Consider the following 26,590-nt stretch of genomic DNA (forward strand, 5'->3'; position numbering starts at 1 on the left):
ATTCATTTGGGGTCTAGCCCAATATATCATCCTTCCAATGAATACATCTATGTCTCTACCCGTAGAGTCAACTACTCCGATAGCCAAGACTAGTCGTCTTCCCAATTGGAATTGTAGATGACATAATAGTCATTCTAAGTATTTGAATAAAATGTTCACTTTGATTCTTTTACGAGATTATGGACTCGTTTAGATTATCTACTGAAGTAAGTTATTGTTCTCGCAATACAAACGTTCTTAACTTATCATCAGTTTAAACTTAGACAATTAATGAGCTAATATTTGCTTGTTATAGTTCCGCTATGTATGCAAAGCATAAAATACAAAAATATAAATGACATAATAGTAAAATATGAAATTAATTTTATATATTTATGCATCGTTCAAATACATAGAAAATAATTACATGTTTACTACAATATGAACACGTTTCCCAACATTACCCTCATAGGAATACATAGAAAATAATTTTATGTTTACTACAATATGGACATGTTTCTCAATATTACCCTCATAGGATATCTTTAATCTCTTTGGGATAAATTTATTCTCCCAATATGATCATATTTTATCTCATGGTAACCATTATATCTTCATTCATGAAAAGTCAATTACTATCATATGGTATTTAAGTCATTCATCACAAAGACAAACGACTCGTGGCCACGTTTATTTTTCATCTATCATGTAATGTCAATAAGAATATGTCATTTACTCATGTCTTGGGCTATGAATTCCACTATTGTGAATTATGCTACATACTGCAGAAGTCATATACCCAACGCACCAACTTTTAGTTCCTTATCTATTCGAACTCAAGCTTTTACTTACGTCAAAGTATACGAGTCACGTATACATAGTCCATCATCCACTCAAAATTAATGTATGTCACATTATGAACATCATAAGTGAATAAATTTATAAATGAATTTAGGATCTATTCTACTTAGGTCATGTCCGATGTACTGTCAGTCCAATCAGTCACATCTATGTCTATCTTCTGGGAGTCATCCACTCCGATGCCCAAGATAAAACATTTCTCCAATTAGACTTTATCTATGACATATTAGTCTTTCAATCAATTTTCTCATTTTCGAGTAGACTAAGGACATGTTTAGGTTCATCTACTAATATAAGTTGTCTTTCTGTATTACAATCGAACCATGTAATACTGCTTAGTATTGGTTAAACATTAGACAACTGGTGAGCTAATATTTGTTTTCATTTTTCTTTGCATGCAAAAACCATTTAGGACAATATACAAAAGATATTAATGTGATTTACGAATAATTTTATTAACCCATCAGTTCAAAAAATTACAAATTTACAAATGAATATACAACACTTAGGGCACCAGATCTAACAGACTCCAGGTGAATATTTAGATAGGTGAGACCGAGAGGAAAGCCTATTAAGAATCAATACGATTGCCCCAATTTAGCTTGGTGAGCCATTTAAATCCCTAATTCAAAAATTAATCAGCAACATGGAAGTCAACCAACTGTTTTTTTTTCCATTGAATTGTTAGTTGTATACTTTTGTTTGCTTCGCAATTTAGTCCTTTTTTAGTGTTAGATAGGTAAATAATGTAATTACCCCTTGAATATGAATTGTTGTACTATAATATTTAGTGATTAGCTAACATGACTTCTTGTTTGCATGTCTTTTCATTGTTGATCACTTTATCACTCGAACTCTCTTGGGTTTCATTGTAACACCTATAAATATTGCAACTGACTTGTCACATTTGCAATAGACCACTATTTTTTTTATTTTATTCTTGTTGATTCATAGCCTCGATGCACGCACATCAGGGCGCAGTCAGTTATGTTAGTATACATGATCAAAGATGGATTTAGTTACGATTTATGTAACGAAAGTCACCTTGGTTCTATGTTAATATGATTTATGGACGAGATTGTTTGTAATACCTTTTGAATATAATAATGTTTTAAGCTCATAAGATTACATAATGAAATGTAATAATAAAATAATTAGTATATATATATACATATATGTGGTCCAAGTGAGAGATTGTTGGAAAAATATGGACATCACATATATAATAAGAATAATTACATGTTATTATTTACTATAATAAAAAGTTAGCCAAATTAAAAGTGATCTAATTTGGTTAAAACTTATTGGGCTTCAGTTATTAAATAAAGTATAAACCAAATATGTGTAGATACTCTAGTAACTAATTTCTAATTGATGATAGGCTAATTAGAAATTAAGGTTAATATGCAAAAGTTATATATTAGGGTTTTGGTCCCTAGATTTCTAATTAGCCTAAAGTCTTGTAATGGCAGTATCAGATTATACATTCTACTTTTCTCCTTGACTTAATTGCAATCTAGATTTGATTATGAAATTAAGGTTAATATGCAAAAGTTATATAACTTTTCTGACATCTCATCTTCAAAAAAGAGGGAGTCACCTCTTTTAAATGACTTGTGTGTTAATTTGGAAAATCAAAACCATAAGACTCAGAGATTTTAAGATATCGATGGATTCAGATACATTTCCACATCTAGTTTTATTCTTGATGATTTAATATGTCAGATCCTGATTTATGATTCTAAATTTTGTATAAGAGTTTTATGATTCTAACACTTCATTGATTAAGATAAATTTCATCGTTCAAACAATGTTTGAGATTTTTAATTCAGCTATTTAAAGGTGGAATTAGATATTAGTTTTCCATTAATGACCGTAATCACCAACCTTTGCCTCTTTCGGATATCGTTGATGTTGGTTAGTATGAAGGAAACGTATATTTCCCCTTGTGGAGCCATCCCTGTCGAAAGCGCGGCTACAAGTTCAGTATCTAAGTGGTATTGCTGGATGTTCTACCTAGTACTATCAAAGTCTAAGGAAGCATCTTATATTTAAGGCTCCCTTCAAGGCCGATGAAAAGCAGTGAATCCGGTAATTTTAGAGTAGCTATCTCAACACTGCAGCAAAACACAAAAAATCTCAGAGGCAAGATTTACGCTCGAACTTTAAAACCGAACAAAACGCCTCTCCTTTAATCGATGGCCCTAAACTACCCGGACCTGGGGAATCGAATGGGATTTGGAACGACCCAACAGTAATGTTGTTTTACATTTTTCTTTTACACAGTTATTTTGTTAAATCTGTTATGACGTTAGCTGCATGTTGCTTTTATAGATCTGATTGGAAACTATCAATTTAACAGTTAAGAATTTCTCTCTCTTCTTCAAATTTCTCCTCATCCGTTCTTTTGCAATTTTCTTCCTTTATTTCGTTGCTTCTTCTCGTTCATTACAAATTTGTTAGGTTTCATTTTTATAAAATGTTGATTATTGCATCACCATCATTTAAATCTACATCATTAAAATTATTATCAAGATCTCTTTTTCTCAAATAATTTTGAAATATGAATAATTCCAAATCTACTTATAAATGAAGCTATGAAATATATAACATACTAGTATGATCCCATATTGTTTTTTAACCATACTAAGATGATGTTAATATGAGAAATATTCTTTTAGAACAACAAATGTCCTCTAAACCACATTTTGAAGCATTTTGTATTTGCATAATTAACATCTCGCATATAAATTTGAATTTACAATGCAAATAGTTTCTAACTTTAATCATAAAAACTTATATAAACTTAATTTGAAAAACAAATTATACTAAGTTATAATTATTTTTAATATGTAAATTAAATAAAATAATATAAAATTTATAATATATAACCTTTATAAAAACTTTCCAATTACTTTCATAATATTTCTTATAATTTATATATTTTAATAAATTTTTAAAAAATTTACAAATAAGTTATGATGAATTATAACATTTTTCTTTAAGAAAAAGTATATTATTTTATAATATAAAACATAGACCGATAGATAAGTTATGTCTATAAACTTTTTATAATTTTATAATATATACATAAATTTTTATAATATATACATAATTTTTAAGATTTATAATATTATTATTATACATAATTTTTTTAAGATTAGCTATAAGCACCCAAACACTATATTCATACAATCTAAATTTATATAAAAAAAGATTTTTTAAAAATAAATTTTATTATAATTTCTTGCCTAATTACTCCAATTCAATGAGACTTAACTATACAAGCCCATTTTTTGCCCGGCCCAAAACCTAAAATTTAAGCCGAACTAAAACTAAACCCTAATGGCCCAAACGGCCCAAAATACTTAAATAGAAAAAGAAACCCAAGCCTCCTAATTTCTGGCACCGTACCACCTGCCGTCTGCCACCGCCGCGCCACCTGCTACCGCCACTAACTTAGCCACCTACTCCATCAACGTCAATAACCTGCAAAATCAGAAAAGAAACAGCATCAAGCAAGCAAATAAAAAACTTGTAAAATGGCTATAAAAGCCAAGCAAAAATCTATTGTAAAGGGTCAGCCTCTCTTTTTCACGATTTCAAGAAATAAAAAGTTAAAAAAAAAAACAGATTCAAGGACTCTTTGTTTTCGATATAAGATCTATTTCCCTTTTTTTATTTTATTTTTTTAATTATTTTCCTTCCTTTTGAAACTGTTTATATACATACATATATTTCTTTAGCTTTCTCTTTTAACTATTATACATATATATTGAAAAATATTTATAAAAAAAAGAAAAAAAAAACGCACCTTTTCAACTTTTCGGCCACAGCGGACGACGGCGCCGTCGCCGATTACCGGCGGCCGGCACGGTGGTGGTTGACCGGATCTCTGGCCGGCATCTGGAAAGGGTAGAGAGGGCTTGAGAGAATTTTATGTTTTTTTTTAAAGAAAAGGCAGAAAATGAAATTTTAAGAAAAAGATTTGATTAATATAGGCACTCAAAACGGCGTCGTTTTGGGCATGCCTCTCAGGCACCAAAACGACGCCGTTTTGGCTTTGACCCTATCCGTCCGACCCGACCCGATGACGGTCCGCGTGTTTTCATACCTGAGGGTCTATTTGCGATCCTAGTCCTTCTACGTTTATTTTCTTTTAAATTTACTCCTTTTTGTTAAATTTTATTTTTTTTAATTTAGCCCCAAACTTTTGTTTCTTTTTCGATTTCGTCACTAACCCTCTGGCGTACTGGACAATGGACACGTGTCCGGATTTGGGTTTTATTACCCGTTTGGTCCTTGACTTTTGCGCGTATTTTGATTTTAGTCCTTTTTGTTTGTTTTATTGCGGTTTTTACCCTATAATTTTATTTTTGCTCCTGATTTTGGCCCTATGTTTTGTTTATTTGTTAATTTAATCCGTTTCCATTGTGACTTTGATTATTATAGAACAAATTAGATTAGTGTTATTATTATTAATTATTATTGTTGTCATTTACTCGTTTCTATCTTTTTTTAATCTTAATTTTGTTATATACATTAAATATATATACGTTTCTACAATATATATACACAAATATTTTGCTAATATAAATGTATATTTCCAAAGTTATAAATATATTTTATACTTCTTTTTTCGTACATACACCTATATCCATGCATATATATCTTTTTACATTTTTATAATTTTATTCGTTTTCTTTATTTACTTATTTATTACATTTTCATCGTTATTTTAAAAGAATGTTTTACTTTTACTTCCTTATATACTTGTTATTTTTATGCTATTAATCTGTACTTTTTATTTATCTTATTTTCGTTGCTATTATTCGTATTGTTTTTACATCATCGTATTCATCTTTGTTTAGTTACGCATATTAACATTGTATCTTATTTCTACTATTTCGTGTTAAATTATTCAATGTATGAATTATGACTTTTGAATAAACAAAATTTCGTGTTTAGATTTGAGAAAGTCGTACCCTAACTTAATGGGTTTCGACTTTCACAATAAATCTAAATACACGAATATTTTCAAATTCAAGTTTTAAACAATCTCGGGAATTAAGAAAGGATTGTGTCCTAACTTACTGGGCGTGACCCATTTTTTAAACCTGAGTTGGCTAAATATCTTCTAAATAAGTGAATTTTCAGCATTTATTCTCATATCGAGAATTCGATACATCGTGTCCTACCGCATTGGATATGACACGTCGTTTTCTCGAGATGAGGATTTTTCTCAAAAATAATAAAGGCAATGTTTTGCGTTTGGAGATTCGAGAAAACGTGCCCTAATGTGCTGGGTTTCGATTTTTCTCGTTCGATCAAATAGCCAAATATCCTTTTAAAATTTTGAAGTAAGACAATATTTTACGTTTGGAAATTCGAGGAAACATGCCCTAATGTGCTGGGTTTCGATTTCTCGTTTGACCAAATAGCCAAATATCCTCTTAAATCTCAATCCATGTAGTTCAAGTTTTTAGGATCGTATTTTTAAAATTCTTTAAAGTTTTCAATTTTTCGACACTAAGACATTAAGTAATCAACTAGGTACCAATTTTGGGCGTATCGAGGGTGCTAATCCTTCCTCGTGTGTAACCGACTCCCGAACCTATTTTTCTGAATTTCGTGGACCAAAACTGTTGTTTTAATAAAATCAAATCGTTTATTAAAAATAACAACTTTTCAAGGTGACCCGATCACACCTTATCAAAAAGGATTGATGGCGACTCCCACATTCGATTTCATTTTTCAAAACCCAAGTCGACCCTGTTTTCATAAAAAAATGGTGTCAACAGCTTGGCGACTCCGCTGGGGACTTCAGAGAGTCAAGCCGTAAAATTGATTGTTTCCTGTCTTATAATCGAAAATTGAAAATTTGATTTGAAAAATTACGATCCTCTCACTGCATGTGTTTGTATGATTATTATAGATTATGTTTTTATACATTGGCATCATATTGCATAAAGACTATTTAGTCTTACCCTTTTAAGTGGGAGTGAGAAGCTACTCCTTCGTGAGGTTTTCACCTCCGTCCAGGATAGTAGATCACTTCCGGGATACATCCGTACCTATGTCTTCGTGAGATTTTCATCTCCGTGCAGCCATAGGGAAATGTATCCCCCTGAACCGAACTCGGTCTGTAAGAGCCTATAATGGGTGAAGATCGATGAATCTGCTGGTTCGGGTACCTTGACTTTAGAGCCAAACCGCATATAGAAGACCTAGGAACCCATCCTAGGTAGAGCCACTTCAGATCCCTAGTGGTTACATGATTAGGTACTTTTGTTTTCCTTGTTTACTTCTATTTTGTACTAACCCCTTTCGTTGTGTTTTGATTGTGATTGCATTGCATTTGCATCTTAGGAAGGAGATGTTGATTCAAGTCCAATTACTAAGTTAGAAAGCTTGTCATGGAATATGGATTCCTTGATAAAGTGGAAAATAATATGGCTGCCTGAATATATTCTGAGAAACACAAGAAGAGTGATGAAAGAATTCGTGACCTTGCTTCGTGGCCTGAGGATTCAAGGCGATTGTCTAGGAGCCTTCGACGTTCCAACTCCCTTAAAGAAGCTGACGAGCCTTATGAGGATGGGCAGATGATGGACCGCGACCAAGATCAAGAAAAGGAGCTAGCATCTATTGGAAATTGGTGAGATTATCTCCAGCATACGGATGAAGGAAAGATCGATGTTGTCTTTTGAAATATAAGGGCGAGACCGTACATGCATCTGTTGTATGTAAAGGGATTTTCTTTCTAGAAAAGTTTCCTAAATGTAATTGAATCAAAATCAATGTCTCCTTAGGCATTCATTTCATGCATCTGCATTACACGACATCATATGTATTAAAATCCATTGAAAGAGTCTAATGGAGTAAATTTATTTCAGTTAATTTGGAACACCAACACCCTTACGATATCCAAGCAAAGATTAGAGAAATGGAACAAAGGTTAGAGAAATTAGAGCGAATGCAAATATAGATACAAGAGCAACTGACCAAATTTCAACAGGAAATGAGAGATCAGATGCTAGGATTACAGAGAACCATGATGAGCCAGTTCAATCGATTGCTAGCTTGAGAGTTAGAAGAAGTGGAAGGCTCGGTATTCCACTTTGGGGTTGATAATAAGGATATGGTCTATTCCCTAGATTGTACTCCGATAAGTGTCCAGTCCAGCCAGATGGACGTCCACAAGGGGCACTCTTTACTGTCAGATCCCAACGTTATCAGACTGGTACATCAACACCAGTGAATTGCCTGACAGACCTAGGATTCAATTTGAGGAACAATTTTCTTGTTGCTCTTGTTAAACCAGCAGAAATGAAACAGTCGAGGGCAGAGTACCCAGATACTATAAAGGCCCCAAGGAAGAAGGGGAATAAAAGGGATAATGCAAGCGGATATAACAAGGGCCACTTAAAACCAATCACTGTGGGCAGGCCAAAGTCAGAAATCATTAGCCATCAGAGCCCTTTAAAGCAAGAATATGGAGTGAAACCAGGTACTAAGAAGCTCCAGTTCACACCAATTCCGATGTTGTATAAGGAGCTGTATCAAAGCTTATTCGATGCGTATATTATTTCCCCTTTCTACTCAAAATCCCTACAACCTCCGTACCCTAAATGGTATGATATAAACGCACAATGTGATTATCACGCGGGAATCACGGGGCACTCAGTAGAGAATTGCATTGCCTTCAAAAAGCTAGTTGAAAGACTCATCAATGTAGGCGTTGTCAAATTCAATGATTCATACAGTGCAGAAAATCCGCTACCCAATTATATTGATGATGGGGTGAATGCAATGTATCAAGAAGTGTTAGGAAGCGTTCACATCAATGCCGTGCATGGAGACAACTGAAAAGGGTCCTCGTTAGATATCCGCCCTTATTTAGAGCTTATTGGACTGCAGAAGAAATCCCTGTAGTTTTTAGAGCTTATTTAGAGTAATATTCAAAACATTTTTGTTGTTTTTAGCCTAAAAGTTATAGAAATTCCTTTGTGAAATAGGCTAATGTCTAAACGTTATTATTCTCATGAAATACATCTTTGCGATCACTTTTGAGTCAATGTTCTTTCATTCTTTTTGAATAATTATTTTTGATTATTTCATTCTTTTGGATTTTCTTCCACATCATTCATCCATTCATAATCATATTGTACAAATAATTATCCATAAATTTATACATTCTTTTGTATATTCTTTGGTACTTATTATGAGTCCCCAGATATCAACGACATGAGTGACACTGCTGTAAACTTTGAATCTCCTTTTGAGCGAGATATGTTTTTAGAGGGATCTCATGACTTTGAAAATGACATGGATTGTAGCCTATCTTCGGACTTGTTGAGGATGGTAGGATAAGAGAACAGACAGATCCTACCTCACCAGGAGTCATTAGAAATTATGAGCTAGGTGAAATTGACATGACCGCAAAGACAACGCAAGACCTTGTTGAGTTACCTCTAGAGTTCAAAGATGTCTTTGTATGATCATACTAGGCTATGCCAGGGCTAAACACTGATATTGTAATCTGAACAACAGCACGACATCAGAAATTTACAGTATGTTCAAGATTAACGTTAGGAATGATGCAATGAAAATTCTTGGCCAGGTCAATGCCTTTCTTGTTGACTCAGTATAGCTTTGCCCATTGGAAGTCGAGTTTCCATCTTTTCAAGTTTTGTTGGATTTTATCTTGATTGAAGAGGAAGATCAAAAGTTTTCTATCGTAGCTTCGCCCCAGAAGGCTCTATGGAAGAAATCCGATATCAATGAAGATTCTTCGAAAGGGATAACAAGGACTTACCTAATCCCAAGAGTTCAGATCCAATTAAAACAAAGAGAACAAAAACAAAAAAGGAAAAATCAAAGTTAAAATAAAAAATATGAAAATGATAAAAATAAAAAGAAAAGAAAAAAGAAGAAAAAGAGAGGCCAAGGCGAAAACCCGCAAAGGGCGCTTTATGACCAAATGTGGTTTTGAGTTGAAAACCCGAAAAGGGCGACTCAAATTTTAAGCAAATGGAGCCTGGACATCAGTATCAAAGGCTTCTAATGGGTATTGCTTCGCTGTTAAGATCATTAATTACTTTAGCAAACGGGTTAAGGCTATTTTATACGCCAATGTCACCATATGCTGACATAGAATTCTAGAAAAGATGGTATTGGAAAATGCATTGAACTTGAATAATAGCATGATAGCTGAGGTCTGTAATCAATTCAAGACCAGACACCACGGTTCGTCGCTGTATCGCCCACAAATGAGTTAGGAAAATAACTAAGACTTACAAGAGCTGGCATGTGAAATTACCATTTGCCCTCCTTATTTTTCGAACGGTTATCGAAACTTCGACTGGGACAACACATTTCTCTTTGGTTTACGGGATTGTGGTAGTTTTACCTATTGAACACCCCTCTCTCTGGGTATTAGTTGAGCTAAAGTTAGAGGGATCTAATCGCAATGTGATCATTTGGACCTAGGAAAAGGGTTAAAAGCTATTCATCAGGGTCGGATGTACCAGAAACAAATGATACGAGCCCATAATAAATAGGGTCATCCCAGAGAATTCCGCGAGAGGGCTAGATGTTGAAAAATATCCTTCCTCAATGAAAGGATTCTAGAGGGAAATGAATGCCAAACCGGGAATGTCTCTATGTTGTAAAGAAGACCTTTTTCAGAGGAGCACTGATCCTGAACGAGATCGCTAATCCTATAAACTCGGATCCAGTCAAGAAATACTTCGTTTAAAGAAGAAGAAAGGACCAAGTTGAAAACCCGCAAAGGACACTTTGAGTCAAAAAAATGAAAATGAAAAATGATAAAATGAAAAATGAAAAATGAAAAAAAAATGAAAAAATAAAAATGGAGAGGCTAAGGGGAAAACTCGCAAAGGGCACCTTAGGCCAAAGGGGATTTGAGTTGAAAACCTGAAAGGGGCGGCTCAAATATTGATCAGAATGGGGCATGAAGTGATTAGAACAACTCGAATCTTGATCAGATTGGGGCATGTGGTAGTCTTGTTATACCTGAATCAACAGGGAAGGGTAGGCGACATCTTGGGGTATCGACAAAGCATCGTAGATCTCTTAAACACATGTCAAACTCAGAAGGGTCTTCAGAAAGTTGGTATAGAGAAGTTCAAGCTGCGATATCTGGGGCACCCAATTTTCATACTATTTATATTGAGTTTGTTATTCTTGGAATACTTCATTCTTTTTCAAGATACTTGTTTCCAATTAATTCCCCTTTTATTCTTACTATCATTGATAATTTATCCACTTCGGGCTATGCTCTCAAATTAATTCTATTTTATCCATCTTTATATTCTTTTTGCAAGCATATTGCATTAGAATAATGATTAATGGACTAATAATACTTTCACAAGGGAAGTTTTGCATATTACTCTAGGAGTTTCTAAATAATATAGGAACTTGAAACATGACTATTGTTTAGAAAACACCAAGTTTAAAGGGTGAAATATCTAAGAAAGAAGAGTCTAAGTTAAAGACTATCCTTTCGGATTTTGTTGTCCAAACATTGATTGAACAAAATGACAAGATGTCGTGTTAGTGACAAAGATTCAATGAACAAACAAGCAAGGATCACCGAGTAATAAGAAGATGAGAGGATTGAGAAAAGCCATATTTTTCTACCATTGGGTTACAGTGGGAGAATGATAGTACAAATTTTGCATCCCAGTGGATTGAAGTTTGAAGATTACAGTGGGGGGCAATCAAATTAAGTGTTTTTTTGGATACGCCTGCCGAGCAAGAAGGCGTTATAGCACGTCAGTGATAAAGCCTTAATAAACTTTGAGTAATGATAACCTAAGCATTAAAAATGGATCATTCTCATGACATTTTGCATTTATTCAAACATCATTCATACGCATCTAGTTAGGAGCATTTGATTCATTTTGATCATAACATCCTAATCACTAGGCAAAGTAGGTCCATGAAATGGATTCTACAGGTCATGTTCCCCAGAAAATAGATCAATGAAGTTGCCTTGCCTGGCAGTGCAGTGGAGCAGATTAAAGCTACGACGGTGAATCTTGCTTCCCTGATTTTGCAATTTAAAAGATCGAAGCCACAACGGCAAATCTTACTTTCCTGGAAATATAGTGAAACAAATTAAATCTACGACGGCGAATCTTATTTCCCTGACATTGTAATTAAAAAGATTAAAGCCACAACGGCGAATCTTACTTTCCCTGAGATTGCAGTGGAGCAGATTGTAGACGATAATCCTATCTCCTTGAAGTTGCAGTGGAACGGATTGAAATAATAGATCTTATCTCTCTGAGTTTACAGTAAAGTAGATCACATCAGGTCTTATCACCTTGAGGTTGCAGCGGAGCGGACCGAAGAAGCAAGTCTTATCCCCCTGAAGTTGCAGTGGGGCAGACTGAAGATGTTGAATCTTATCTCCCTGAGTTTGCAGTGGAGCAGATTGTAGCCGGTAATCCTATCTCCCTGAAGTTGCAGTGGAGCGGATCGAAATAATAGATCTTATCTCTCTGAAGTTGCAGTAGAGTAGATCACATCAGGTCTTATCTCCCTGAGGTTACAATGAGCAGCATCAAGAAGCAAGTCTTATCCTCCGAAGTTGCGTAAAGGCGGTGAAGATGGTGAATCTTATCTCCCTGAGTTTACAGTGGAGCATATTGTAGCCGATAATCCTATCTCCCTGAATTTGCAGTGGAGCGGATTGAAATAATAGATCTTATCTCTCTGAAGTTGCAGTAGAGTAGATCACATCAAGCCTTGCCTCCATCGGTTGTAGTGGAGCTGGTTAAAGATAACAGATCTTACCTTCCTGCATTAACAGCGAAGCAGACCGAAAACAAAGGCTTGCCTCCATCGATTGCAGTGGAGCTGGTTAAAGATAGCAGATCTTGCCTTCCTGCGTTAACAGCGAAGCATATCGAAAACAAAGTCTTGCCTCCATCGGTTGCAGTGGAGCTGGTTAAAAATAGCAGATCTTGCCTTCCTGTGTTAACGGCGAAGCAGATCGAAAACAAAGACTTGCCTCCATCGGTTGCAGTGGAGCTGATTAAAGATAGCAGATCTTGCCTTCCTAAGCACTAGCGGAGCAGATCGAAGACGGCGAATCTTATCTTCCCCAGGAGTAGGGAAACAGATTTAAGCCACAAGTCCTATGTTCCTGACCAGCAGTGGAATAGGTTGGAAATTACAAGTCTTATCTTCCTAAGCAGTAGTGGAGCAGACAGAAGAAATCAATCCTATCTCCCTGAAGTTGCAGTGGAGCGGATTAAAACAATAGATCTTATCTCCCTAAGCAGTAGTGGAGCAGATCGCATTGGGTTTTATCTTCTTGAAGTTGCAGCGGAGCAGACTGAGAAAACAAGTCTTATCTCCCTGAAGTTGCAGCGGAGCAGATTGAGAAAACAAGTCTTATCCCCCTGAAGTCACAGTGGAGCAGACTGAAGAAGCAAATCTTATCTCCCTGAGGTTCCAGTGGAGCAGATTGAAGTCGATAATCCTATCTCCCTGAATTTGTAGTGGAGCGGATTAAAGTAATAGATCTTATCTCTCTGAAGTTGCAGTAGAGCATATCACATTAGACTTTATGCAGTAAAGCAAGTTGAAAATACCAATCGTGTCTCCTTGAAGTTGCAGTGGAGTGGATGAAAACGATGAATCATATACCTTGAAGTTGCAGTAGGTCGAATTGGATTAAACCTTATCTCCCTGAAGTCGAAGTGGAGCAGGTTGAAGATACAAGTCTTATCTCCTTGACGTTGTAGTGGAGCATACTAGAACCACAAACATCGCCCCCCTGAAGTTACTGCGAAGAAGATTGAAGCTACAAGTCAGATCTTTCTGAAGTGAAGTGGAGTGGATTGAAGCAACGAGACACAGTGGACTGGGATAAAGCTACTTGAAAAGAGAAGCACCAGAACGAGTCAAGAATCAACAAGACCGGGTAAAAATTGGTCTTTCTTAGTCTTTGCTCTGTTCTTGTTACACGACAACGAGCAAAGAGGGGCAGCTGTACAAGCCCATTTTTTGCCTGGCCCAAAACCCAAAATTTCAACCCAACTAAAACTAAACCCTAATGGTCCAAACGGCCCAAAATACTTAAATAGAAAAAGAAACCCTAGCCTCCTAATCTCTGGCGCCGTACCACCTGCCCTCTGCCACCGCCGCGCCACCTGCTACCGCCACTAACTTAGCCACCTACTCCATCAACATCAATAACCTGCAAAATCAGAAAAGAAACAGCAGCAAGCAAGCAAATAAAAAACTTGTAAAATGGCTATAAAAGCCAAACAAAAATATATTGTAAAGGGTCAGCCTCTCTTCTTCACGATTTCAAGAAATAAAAAGTAAAAAAAAAAACAGATTCAATGACTCTTTATTTTCGGTATAAGATCTATTTCCCTTATTTTATTTTATTTTATTATTATTTTCCTTCCTTTTGAAACTGTTTATATACATACATATATTTCTTTAGCTTTCTCTTTTAACTATTATACATATATATTGAAAAAGATTTATAAAAAAAAGAGGAAAAAACGCACCTTTTCAACTTTCCGGCCACCGAATCTCTAGCCGGCATCTGGAAAGGGTAGAGAGGGCTTGAGAGAATTTTAGGTTTTTTTTTAAAGAAAAGGCAGAAAATGAAATTTTAAGAAAAAAATTTGATTAATATAGGCATTCAAAACGGCGCCGTTTTGGGCATGCCTCTCAGGCACCAAAACGACGCCGTTTTGGCTTTGACCCTATCCGTCCGACCCGACCCGATGACGGTCCGCGTGTTTTCATACCTGAGGGTCTATTTGCGATCCTAGTCCTTCTATGTTTATTTTCTTTTAAATTTACTCCTTTTTGTTCAATTTTATTTTTTTTAATTTAGCCCCAAACTTTTGTTTCTTTTTCGATTTCGTCCCAAACCCTCTGGTGTACTGGACAATGGACACGTGTCCGGATTTGGGTTTTATTACCCGTTTGGTCCTTGACTTTTGCGCGCATTTTGATTTTAGTCCTTTTTGTTTGTTTTATTGCGGTTTTTACCCTATAATTTTATTTTTGCTCCTGATTTTGGCCCTATGTTTTGTTTATTTGTTAATTTAATCCTTTTCCATTGTGACTTTGATTATTATAGAACAAATTAGATTAGTGTTATTATTAATAATTATTATTGTTGTCATTTACTCGTTTCTACCTTTTTTTTAATCTTAATTTTGTTATATACATTAAATATATATATACATTTCTACAATATATATACACAAATATTTTGCTAATATAAATGTATATTTCCAAAGTTATAAATATATTTTATACTTCTTTTTCGTACATACACCTATATCCATGCATATATATCTTTTTACATTTTTTATAATTTTAATCATTTTCTTTATTTACTTATTTATTACATTTTCATCATTATTTTAAAAGAATGTTTTACTTTTACTTGCTTATATACTTGTTATTTTTATGCTATTAATCTGTACTTTTTATTTATCTTATTTTCATTGCTATTATTCGTATTGTTTTTACATCATCGTATTCATCTTTGTTTAGTTACGCATATTAATATTGTATCTTATTTCTACTATTTCGTGTTAAATTATTCAATGTATGAATTATGACTTTTGAATAAACAAAATTTCGTGTTTAGATTTGAGAAAGTCGTACCCTAACTTACTGGGTTTCGACTTTCACAATAAATCTAAATACACGAATATTTTCAAATTCAAGTTTTAAACAATCTCGGGAATTCAGAAAAGATCGTGTCTTAACTTACCGGGCATGACCCATTTTTTAAACCTAAGATGACTAAATATCTTCTAAATAAGTGAATTTTCAGCATTTATTCTCATATCGAGAATTCGATACGTCGTGTCCTGACGCATTGGATATGACACGTCGTTTTCTCGAGATGAGGATTTTCTAAAAAATAATAAAGGCAATGTTTTGCGTTTGGAGATTTGAGAAAACGTGCCCTAATGTGCTGAGTTTCGATTTTTCTCGTTTGATCAAATAGCCAAATATCCTTTTCAAATTTCGAAATAAGACAATATTTTGCGTTTGAAAATTCGAGAAAACGTGCCCTAATGTGCTGGGTTTCGATTTCTCGTTTGACTAAATATCCAAATATCCTCTTAAATCTCAATCCATGCCGTTCAAGTTTTTAGGATCGTATTTTTAAAATTCTTTAAAATTTTCAATTTTTCGACACTAAGATATTAAGTAATCAACTAGGTACCAATTTTGGGCGTATCGAAAGTGCTAATCCTTCCTCGTGCGTAACCGACTCCCGAACCTGTTTTTCTAAATTTCGTAGACCAAAACCGTTGTTTTAAGAAAATCAAATCGTTTATTAAAAACAACCACTTTTCAAAGTAACCCGATCACACTTTATCAAAAAGGATTGGTGGCGACTCCCACATTCGATTTCATTTTTCAAAACCCAAATCGACCCCGTTTTTATCAAAAAAATGGTGTCAACATTACCATTATAATAATTATCCAAATATGCCACCCTTATATAGTTACAAACAATTACACCCAAACTCAACTCAATTATTAAATAACTTTCCAAACATTACTTAAGGAGGGCTGCAAAGATATAAGCTAGGAAAAATATTTTTGTAACATATCAGCTATGCCAGTTGTTGTGAAGAGGGTGAAAGAGTGCATTTCCAGGATCGAGAATCTAAAGTCTTGTAATGGCAGTATTGGATTATACATTCTACTTTTAAAAGAAAATGAAGGCCGATTCTCATTTCATAATCGAATCTAGATTGCAATTAAGTGATGCAAATTTCATTTTCTTTTTTTTTAAATATCCAACACAAGTAAAAGAATGCTATCCGACTCAGTACTCCAAACTCTCCAAACAAAACTGAAGAGAGAATTTAACAAATCTAAAAAACTCAATACTTGCTTTGAAGCACAATCGCAGGGCAACTCACTTCTTTTTCTCTCCACCTCCAGCTGACCTGCAAACACACAACAAATGCATCAACATAAAAAGCCTTGGTCCAAATACAAATATTGATAAAAATAGTTCCATTTTTTATCCTATCATCATTAGCCTAAGTTACCTCATCTTGCGGAGAACGCTAGACATCTCCTCACGCTTCTTCTTGGCCCGCTTGTGAGTGCCTAACTTTCTCTTCGCCACCTTCAAAGCACGCTTATCTTTCCCAACTTTGAGAAGTTCAGTTATCCTCTTCTCATATGGAGCGAAACCAGCAACCTCCCGAATTAGGCTCCTCACAAAGTGGACTCTCTTGCTGGTTTTCTAGAGCAAAAATAAAAATAAAAACGCCATAAAACATATATCAATGATACAGAGTACATCATTAAGACAATGCGGAGATAGATTGATATAAAAAACAAGAACATGCAGATATACTACGGGTTCAAAAGAAAAAGAAGCCACCTCTAAAGTAGCTTGAAAAGACTTCATTAAAGGTTTTAAAGGCGCATAGAATTGAGACTGCAACTTTATCAAAAGTTATTATAATAGAAGCTTACCCCCTTTCTATTAGAAGGGCGGGGAGCCAATTCCTTCTTGGTAACAACATGTCCTTTGTTTAAGCCCACAGAAAGGCCAGTTTTAGGTTGACTTGGAGCCATCACCTGAGAGAATCATCAGGTATCACGACAAATCAGAAATGAAATCAGTCTAAGAAAGGAAAGTTAATTCTGTAATTCACAATAGAGATCCCAAACAAAGAGGTAGAGTAAAGTAAAGAACACATGCATTCCAAATTTACCAAACAATCAAGGAGAAGATTTGTTTGTTTTTAAATGATGAAAAATGAAAGGGGTGTTACAAAAATCAGCATATTCTGGTAAATCAGAATGCCAAGACCAAAAAAGAACACCCATAAGCATCAAGCAATACATCATAAATCAAAATTGTAGAAAATCACTCATGTCAAAGCTACCAGCACAAGTACAGACATCAGTTCCCAAGCTGTTTCATCAACAGTGATTAGTTAGAATATTTACAGGCTTAGTTATAAGAAAATAAGGATTAAGACCAAAAGAAAAGTACCCTGAGTAGTCCGGACCTAGCAATCTATAGGCTTTCAAGATATTTCAACATAGGCAAATGGTTGGGAATTTGGGATTCCATAGCACATTTCTCAAATTCAAGAGTTTTAACCCTCCAATAGGATCATTTTAAAACTGCATAAAACTTAAAACATGCTAAACAAAATAAAAAAAAAACAAACCAAATTATCTACTCAGTTTGAGAAATGATAACATCATTTGGCACTCAATGTTAATCAGATATGAAAAGTTCCACTAAGTATATCAACTTGGAACCTAGGATAAATTAATGCAGACATTTACAGTACAATGGCGGGAGGCTAAAAAGGATCAAATCAGATGGTTGAAATTCAGCACCATCTTAAAAGTATGTCTCAATCAAATTTCTCAGTTTCACAGACTAGTAACTGCTTAGTACTAGTAGGGACAAATACTTTCTCAAAAACAAACTCGAGTGAGGTTTCAACTTAGTTTCAGAGAAAAAAAAAAGAGGACTTGGATAAACTTCAGATTTTAATTTTGGAACCAGTGAAAATGTGTTAACCAAATCATTCAGGAAAACAATGCCTAAAATTTTCAAATCCCAGAACGTCTAATCACTTATTGTTCGTTTTATCGAAACCAAAAAAGCAACAGAGCCCCAACTTCATGCTATTTACATACGTTATAAAGTTCAACATCAAACAAGATCAGGGAAAGAAGGAAATAACACATTTCCTACACAAACAAAATAAAACAAAGGCAGATGATGTAGCAGTTTCAGCGCATTTTCTCACCTACCAAACAGCCCTAACAGAAAATCACCTAAAAGAACTCGAAGCTGCAAAAAATAGAAAAACAGACATTAGCTTCTGAAACCCGGTAGAGATCTTAAGTTTCAATTTAGGCTTAGAACAAAGAAGGGCGGCCAACCTTCCCGACCGTGCAAGGGGAAAATAGCTAGGGTTTTGCATGTTATGCGTATTTATAGGTGGTAAATCGGGTCGAGGCTTTTTTGGGTCCATTAACCCTATCGTTAAAAGATTAACATAATTGGGTCCACGTTGAACCCAAAAGTTAAAGAAGAAAGAGGTTTCCATTTATTAGGCTCATGACTGAAGACCCAAAAGACCAATAAGCAGACCGGTCTAATTTTTTAGGCTCTCTGTTTCAAATTCTGCATTTTCTTTCTTATAATCCACGATTTTCATATTAAAGTTACCATATAGAGTATATATATGAAAACTTTGGGTTTTGGGTTAGTTTTTTAATTTTAAAATATTTTTAAAATTATGTTTAAAGTGACTCCCATTTTTAAATATGATTTTTTACCATTAATAATAATATTTTAAATAATAAACAATTTTAAACATCATATGTTACATCATAATTAAAATTTAAAACTAAAATCTCTTAACATAAATAAATAATAATATAATTGCATGCAACATTAACGTACAACATCTTTTTTTTAAATAACTTATATAAATAATAAGTTAGTGCTTCACATGGATAAAGAAAACTAATTAACATATAATATTATATACTCATTCTGCATCAAATATTGTACCTCTAAAGAACTCGAGTCCTCCTTTATGGAGTATAATGTGACTTACCAACTATGACTGCAGAGATGAACACAGCGGCCGCTCGAGTGAGTCCATCGGTTTATGAACGCCGTTATGTTGTTCAAAATTGGATCGGATTCATAGGTGTTTGTTCACAGCTGGTTGGGTTCGGTTGAAGGGTTGGATTTTTGGGGTAGTTCATTATTCAATTCATTGGTTTTGCAGGAAGAAATTTGGATGCAATGCTAATTGTAAACACAAAAAGGTGTTTATGTAAAAGAACATTGAACATCACACAATCAGCAGTAGTGGAAAAGGGTTATTTGATAGCCCCACATGGTTTGACAGAGGATAGTGGATAGCCAGTTCCAGGACGCACAATTCTGGTGTGCAGAGGAAAGGAGTGTGTGCCCTCAAATTGGGAAGGAATCCCTTGCCTCATCAAACATACATCACTCTCCTAATAAAAAAAAACGTCACAAGCCAGCTATGGCTATCAACACTAGAGTTTTTCATCTTCTGAACTAAACTTTCTCAAATTACTTCAATTTTCACAAATTAAAACATAAGAAAAGAAAGTCTACCGCCTGTTCATACACAACTAAATTTTCTCAAATTACTTTCAACTACCATTTTCACAAATTTTGAAATTATGGACTGAAACAAGCTAAAGGGAAGTGATTTTGACCCACTAATTCATTTCAAATATAAAAAGAAGCTTGAGATACCCGGAATTCCATTCAAACATCACTCAATGAACCACTCCTTACTATGAAACGCCTCAAGGGTTTTGTTGGAGAAGAAGTTGAGGAAGATGATCTGAAAGCTTCAACCTTATCCTTGCATTTGGTGTTGTCTCCTTTGTTCTCTTCCAAACACTTCTCCATGGCCTCAGAATTGGCTTGCGACAATCTCTTCTTCTCTGCCACATTCACACCACCACTCGCCGCATTCACCTCTTTCTCTTTATCCATTGCCTCAATAAATTTCACAAACTCAACTAAAACCCACAAATAATTTCCATGAGAAATTAAACAAGGCAAAAGACGATAAAAGAAAAGAGATTCTGGGTTTCATTGTTTCAAGAGTTTGGTTAGGATAGAAAAAGCATGTTTTCGAGAGGAAACAAAAAATCAAAAAGAGAGAAGATATAGTTAGCAAGATAAAAACATGGTTTCGTCTGATATTAACTAAAAAACTAATGAGAAATACATCTAAAACAAGAAGAACATAGGGGTAAAAATGAAAAAGTGGGAACTTTGAACTTACTCAGATAAAGCTAAATGATGGGAGTAGTGAAGTTTGCAGATGAAGAGAGCGTTGGAGAAAGGCTTTGTTTTAAAGAGAGATGGAGCAAGAATTAGGACTTACAGAGAAAGGTATTGGAATATTTTCTCGAAATAGTCGTTATATATAACACACATAGATATTTCATATTTAGTCGGAGCAATACTCTTTATGTTATCTTGGTTAAATTCTGCTGTTAGTCCCTGTACTTTGTAAAAATTATGGATTTAATTTTATATTTAAATTTGGTATTTTAGTCCCTGTACATTTAAATTTTAAATTTTCAAAATAAGAGAATATGGGTTAAATCTACAACTATATGCACAATAGAAGACTAATAACTGAATTTAATTGTTACTATTTGAATAAGGATTAAAATTTTAAATTTTAAAAATACAGCAACTAAAATTAATTTAATTAAATTAAAATATAAATATTAATTATTTTAAATCTAATTATATAAAATGACATTTTAATAAATAGAAAAGGAGATTATAAATTAATTTAAAGATGTATTAAAAATTATAAGTGTAATTAAAAGAAAGAAAAGGAAGACATGAGTTTGTAATTGTGGAATATATATAACTCCCATAAACTGAAATGAAAAATGCGCTCTCAAATGGGGTTAAGTAGATGCAGATAGGGTTAATAGGATAGTTTAGAAACCAAAAGGAAATTAAAAAGAAAATTATTTATTTAAATCTTTACCTACCAGTTTAGCATTTGGATTGTGTGAATCATAAAATAATGTGAATGTGTGTGTTAGTGGGTCGAGAAATTAGTCGCGATCAAAGATATTATAATATACTCTAATAAATTTAAAATATCATATAATATATTAAATTAGGAATTAATTGTGTTTAAAATTTAAATTCAATACAAAATATAAATATTTCTATCATATTTGAGATTATCTAATTTTAAACTATTTTAGAAATATAAATATACAAATATTTATTCGATTCTGGAACGCGAGTATGAGAATTGGGATGTTTGGTTGATGAAAACTTAATGGCGGACTCTCTTGCGTGTTGAACTATAACTTCTATGTTAAACACTAGGTTTGTTTTTCTACTTCTTTTTATTTGACTGCGGCAGGGATGAAGTTATAAATTCTTTTTAGGGAGCTTAATTTAATTATAATTTTTTCAGTAAAAATATAATTTCATGCCTTTATAATTTTTAAAAGATTAAATCAAATTTTTATCATTTTTAATTGTCTCTATTTGTATCACCTTTTGGTACTTGGATTTTAAAATTTTATTTATAGGTTGCCGATTGAATCTTAGTTCGATTAGCATCAGTATTGTTGGTAAGGAGGATGTGGGTTTGAGTACGCTAATGTGCATTTATCTTTTTATTAAGAGCAAGGTTTGGTTCGCTGTAATGGAATAGAGGCATAATGGAATAGAGGTGTAATAGCAATTCAATTGTTTGGTTGAATGTAATGGAATAGAGGCGTAATAGTACTCTTGTGTTTGGTTGAATGGAATAGAGGCGTAATAGCATAAGGAAAAAAACTAAAATGACTAAAATACCCTTAATGAAATTTTTTAGGTAGATGATTTATTGTTATTGTTATTAAATTTTAATAAGATTATTAATATAAATAATAAATAATTTAATAATAATTTAAAATAATTATTATTAAATATAATTTAATAAAAATATATAATTTAATAAAATTCTTAATAAAATTATTCTTATATTAATTTACTAAAATCATAATATATAATAATATAAAATATTTAATCTCATTTATTATTTTTAAACCGAAATACAAATTTAATGTGCTAAAACATCATTAGTGAATCAAATAATTTAATTATTCTACAAAAAAATTAAAAGTAATAAATAACTTGAAAATTATATTTTGCATAAATATAATATTCAAATATTAACAAACATACCCTAAATTAAATTTCATGTATAATTTTAAAATTTACCCCAAAATTTAGTATACTTCTTGACTGAACTTGACAATTAAGTTTATTTTAGTACTTGTATATTTTTTCCCACTTTAATAATTGAACTTTACAATTAGATATATTTTAATCTTTGAACTTGAAATATATAAAATTTTATTGACATAACACTTTAAGATTGTCTCACATCATTAAATTTGGACGGAATATAAATTCATAGTCAAAATAGACCTACTTGTAAAGTTAGATACTAAAGTAGACCCCAACAACATATAAGTATCAAAACGAAACTAGCTCACAAAGCGAAACTTCTTACGAAAGAAGATAAACAAATTGTGCTACTTGAAGGGAACAACACTGGCACTGGAAAAACATTCCGTGGTTGAGGACATAAAATCTCTTAAGCACTGCGTCCAGGTTATGAGCTACTCACAGCAACACAGATCGCTGGGAAATAGTGTGCCAAATTACCTTTTGTATCTCTTCTTGGAACCACATGGACAAGGAGCATTACGGCTCATTTCTCCACTCTTTACCATATTAAACTTGGCAAGATCCAATGGTGTTGAACCCATTAGCTTTTGCACCTGCAAAAGATAAAAAAATAAAACGAATGACATTTCCAATGGAGAAAGAGAGAGATGCATAAACTAATACTTGTCATTGATGTTTTAAACTGTGGGAGAAACATTCATCCGAACTCAAATGCGAATTTCAGCAACTGAAGATGAATGAAGGCAGACATCTCAGTCTTTTAAGCAATCTGGCATTGAACCAAAAAAGCATAACGCAGATCAGCAGACCAAACATTTGTAACTCTATGTTAGTTCGACTCTTTCTTTTCCTTTATGCATCCATGTTTGATGAAAGTCTGGGACCAGAATGAATATAGGGAGATAATCCTCTAAAAATCCTCCATATACATTAAAAAACTTGGACAAAAAATGAACATAACACACCCGTGTCAAACATATATATCAGACACTCAAACTAACTCCCTTACATTAACTTAGAGAATTTAAGATCAGACAAATTGAGCAATAAGCATAAATACACTAGCTCATACATTTTAATCATTCAACATATGATCAGCAAAAACATAACTGAAAAAAACCAGTGGTGAACCTACCTCAGCAAAGTTCTTTGGCATCGGTTTGCCTTCCTCTTTCAGCTTAACCATCTTCTTATGAACTTCTTTAGCCCATGTGAACTTCGCAAGCGCATTCTCAACATCTAATAAGGTACATCTAATAAGTTAGATGTTTTCCCTTTCTCACTCTTAAAGTCACACTTTATGACAGCATGCTCATTTGTGCCTTTGAACGAGTTACGAGCTTATTACATAATTAACAAGATCGAACAACAATCACCATTAACATAAACAGAATTCTACAAACAACTACCCCTTACACTAGCTCTTGATTGCAAAAAAACACAATATCCATCTTATAGACCATAGTATGAAGCAGGAGCAAGTTAATTTCCCATTTCCAACTTGTAAGGTGCTCTCGTACTCTTCATTTTTCCAAAAAAAACCGTATCGGAAACTTGTATTTCAAGCAATGTTCAACAGATTCTTAGGCATGGATATGACATTAATATATTCCAAAGATTCCCAAATACATAAAAGAACACACTTATGAAGCATACATACACATATCTTACAAAAAACACCCGAGTCCAATTAACATTACCTCCAAATTTATGTAAAACTTAAATGAGAAAACTCGAACCCATATCCAACATTCATCAGCAGCAACATAGCCGACAAAACAAAAATAATTATTTATAGAGCTACTATCCAACGAGCTAAAAGCAGACAAGCAGAGGTATATTTTAACAATGAAAATAATCGATTGCCTTAAACACCATATAGTGTTCCAATCAATCAAAGTACAATGAGCATTAAAACCTTTCCCTTTCGTTAATTCACAACTATTAGCTTCATTAATCAAATCCTATATACAGTTGATCGATTGAAAGTGTAAAATTTCAAAGACGAAATTTAAACACAAAAGCGGTTAACATTGAAATTACATGTAAATATAACCTAAAAACCAAAAATTAATCATATTTTCGATTTCAGGCGAAATGGAATGAAATGAAAGGCAAATCCATTTTCCCCAAAAACAAAAATAAAGAAACAATATTTCAAGAACAGATCATTAAATTCATGGTATATATAAAGAAATTTAATTGAAATCAAAGGAATAGAAGAAGGGAGAAGCGTACTTGGGAACCATTGCTACTACTCTCTGTTACTCTATTACCTCATACGATTTGTAATTGAAGGCCTTGTTGAGGGTTGTTAGGGTTTGTTAAAGGGTTGGTCAGGATAGAAGCATGAAAAGGAGGGAGAAGGTTGGAAGGAAATGGGAAGAAAAATGAAAAATAGAAAAGATGCTGCAACGGCTTGGGAGGTTAAAAGAGGACCGATTAGGTAATCCTTTTTTTTGGAAGGGATTACAAATCGGCGCTGCATAAGGGAAAATGAGGAATCCGTGCGCAGCGTAATAGGCCCGTATTAGGGTAATATAGCCAACCAAACAGGGTAATCGGTGGGGCCACGGATTAGGAGTGTATTGGCTAATCCAATACACCCAACCAAACATATTCTTAGGTTAAAGAAGGATTATGAGCAAATTTAAGCATGGTATAAAAAATAAATATAATAAATATAAAAAATTATTTATTTGTCAAGAAATATATATAATAAAACCCTGGAATATATAGGTTGTATTTAAGAATGTTACTAAACCTCGTAAAAGTCATTGTTTTGAAAATATGGAACTGAGGATAACGAATGTATATACACGGCAATGATTGGATAAAGTTGAAAGCCATATTGATGTGTGTCTTCCAAATACTAAAAAATTAAGCAACGTTTAATTAAGGATATTAATTTTTAATATCAAGGCAATGATCTAATTTAAATTTAAGTCTTCTTTATTTCTTTTATGAAACTTTAACAATAATAATATAATTTAATGTGTGGATTAACAAATTTTGGGGATAAAATAAAATATAGTTCTAGAGGATGGCTTGCCTCAAGAGTTTTAAATATGAAACATTAATAGAGTAAAGATTGTGAGGGAGATTTGATGGTTTAAATGTTGTATAAAATAAAGATGGCATTGGTTGATGAAGGAGTAGAAAATGACTGTTGCTGAAAGACAACTTTGGAAGAGCTTTTGTTGTTGATCCAACGAAATCACAAGTTTGACTATTAAAAAATGTGGGAATAGAGTAGTTTGCGTGATTTTAAAAAACTAAGATTTTATTTTTTGGTTAAGTTTAAAGTTGATTTAAATTATGAAAAAGATATATTTCTTTGATTTTTTTTTAGAAAAAAATAAAGATGTAAAATGTATTACATCAAACTACTACGGAACGAAAGTACCACTTGATTTTTTTGTTAAAAATTATTTTAATTATATAATTCGTAACTTTATTTTTTTCTCTAGTAAATCTCTATTGTTCAATATAATGTGGGCTTGAAGATTCCTCCTTTATAGAGAAAAAATATTTTAATAACATGACCAACATTGTGCTAAATTTAATGGAAATAAAATCTAAAGGCTAATCAATATGAAAGGCAACATTTAAGGAAAATGCTATTGCCAAAAGAAAAAGTTTATCCTTATTAAAAAGGCGAAATATAAAAACAAAATTTGTAACATTTTCAATGATTGATAAAATAAAAACAAAACAAAAAATTGTTTAATTTTAAAATTATGATAATTTGTCATCGATTTCAATTAAGGAAAAAAGTAATATTAAAATAAGCTTAAATTAATTACAATATTATTTAAAATGATATTTATTTATTTAAAATATTTAATATTTTTCATTTCAAAGTTTATTTACCAATTCCTACTTTTAGTATGTATTTGTTTATTTACTTAAATAGAATTAGTTATTTAAAATTAAAGTTAAATA

The 26,590-nt window shown here is 33.1% G+C and overlaps 1 protein-coding gene and 2 long non-coding RNA genes across 5 annotated transcripts; all 3 read right to left on the bottom strand.

The window, feature by feature from the left end:
• Positions 1-16,609: 16,609 nt before the first annotated feature.
• On the bottom strand, positions 16,610-18,901 carry LOC105797099 (60S ribosomal protein L36-2). Of its 2 annotated transcripts, none has more exons than XM_012627033.2 (5): positions 18,805-18,901; positions 18,669-18,712; positions 17,368-17,472; positions 16,932-17,131; positions 16,610-16,826 (listed from the first exon to the last, which is right to left on the bottom strand). In XM_012627033.2, exons 3-5 carry the CDS (start codon positions 17,467-17,469, stop codon positions 16,796-16,798), a joined length of 333 nt encoding a protein of 110 aa, XP_012482487.1. In that variant the 5' UTR covers positions 17,470-17,472; positions 18,669-18,712; positions 18,805-18,901; the 3' UTR covers positions 16,610-16,795. The 2 variants fall into 2 exon arrangements, with proteins under 2 accessions (XP_012482487.1, XP_012482503.1); XM_012627049.2 differs by having other exon boundaries at positions 18,673-18,712; positions 18,805-18,820.
• A 1,068-nt stretch (positions 18,902-19,969) lies between these two features.
• On the bottom strand, positions 19,970-20,835 carry LOC128042451 (uncharacterized). The gene is made up of 2 exons (XR_008197963.1): positions 20,709-20,835; positions 19,970-20,439 (listed from the first exon to the last, which is right to left on the bottom strand). It is a non-coding gene; the product is annotated as an uncharacterized LOC128042451 (long non-coding RNA).
• A 1,948-nt stretch (positions 20,836-22,783) lies between these two features.
• LOC105797093 (uncharacterized) lies at positions 22,784-25,172 on the bottom strand. 2 transcript variants are annotated; one of them, XR_001134631.2, is made up of 3 exons: positions 24,884-25,172; positions 23,781-23,884; positions 22,784-23,238 (listed from the first exon to the last, which is right to left on the bottom strand). It is a non-coding gene; the product is annotated as an uncharacterized LOC105797093 (long non-coding RNA). The 2 variants fall into 2 exon arrangements; XR_008197978.1 differs by lacking the exon at positions 24,884-25,172 and having other exon boundaries at positions 23,781-24,450.
• Positions 25,173-26,590: the final 1,418 nt, after the last annotated feature.

Source organism: Gossypium raimondii, chromosome 7 (genome assembly GCF_025698545.1).
Source record: "Gossypium raimondii isolate GPD5lz chromosome 7, ASM2569854v1, whole genome shotgun sequence".
NCBI classification, from domain to species: Eukaryota; Viridiplantae; Streptophyta; class Magnoliopsida; order Malvales; family Malvaceae; genus Gossypium; species Gossypium raimondii.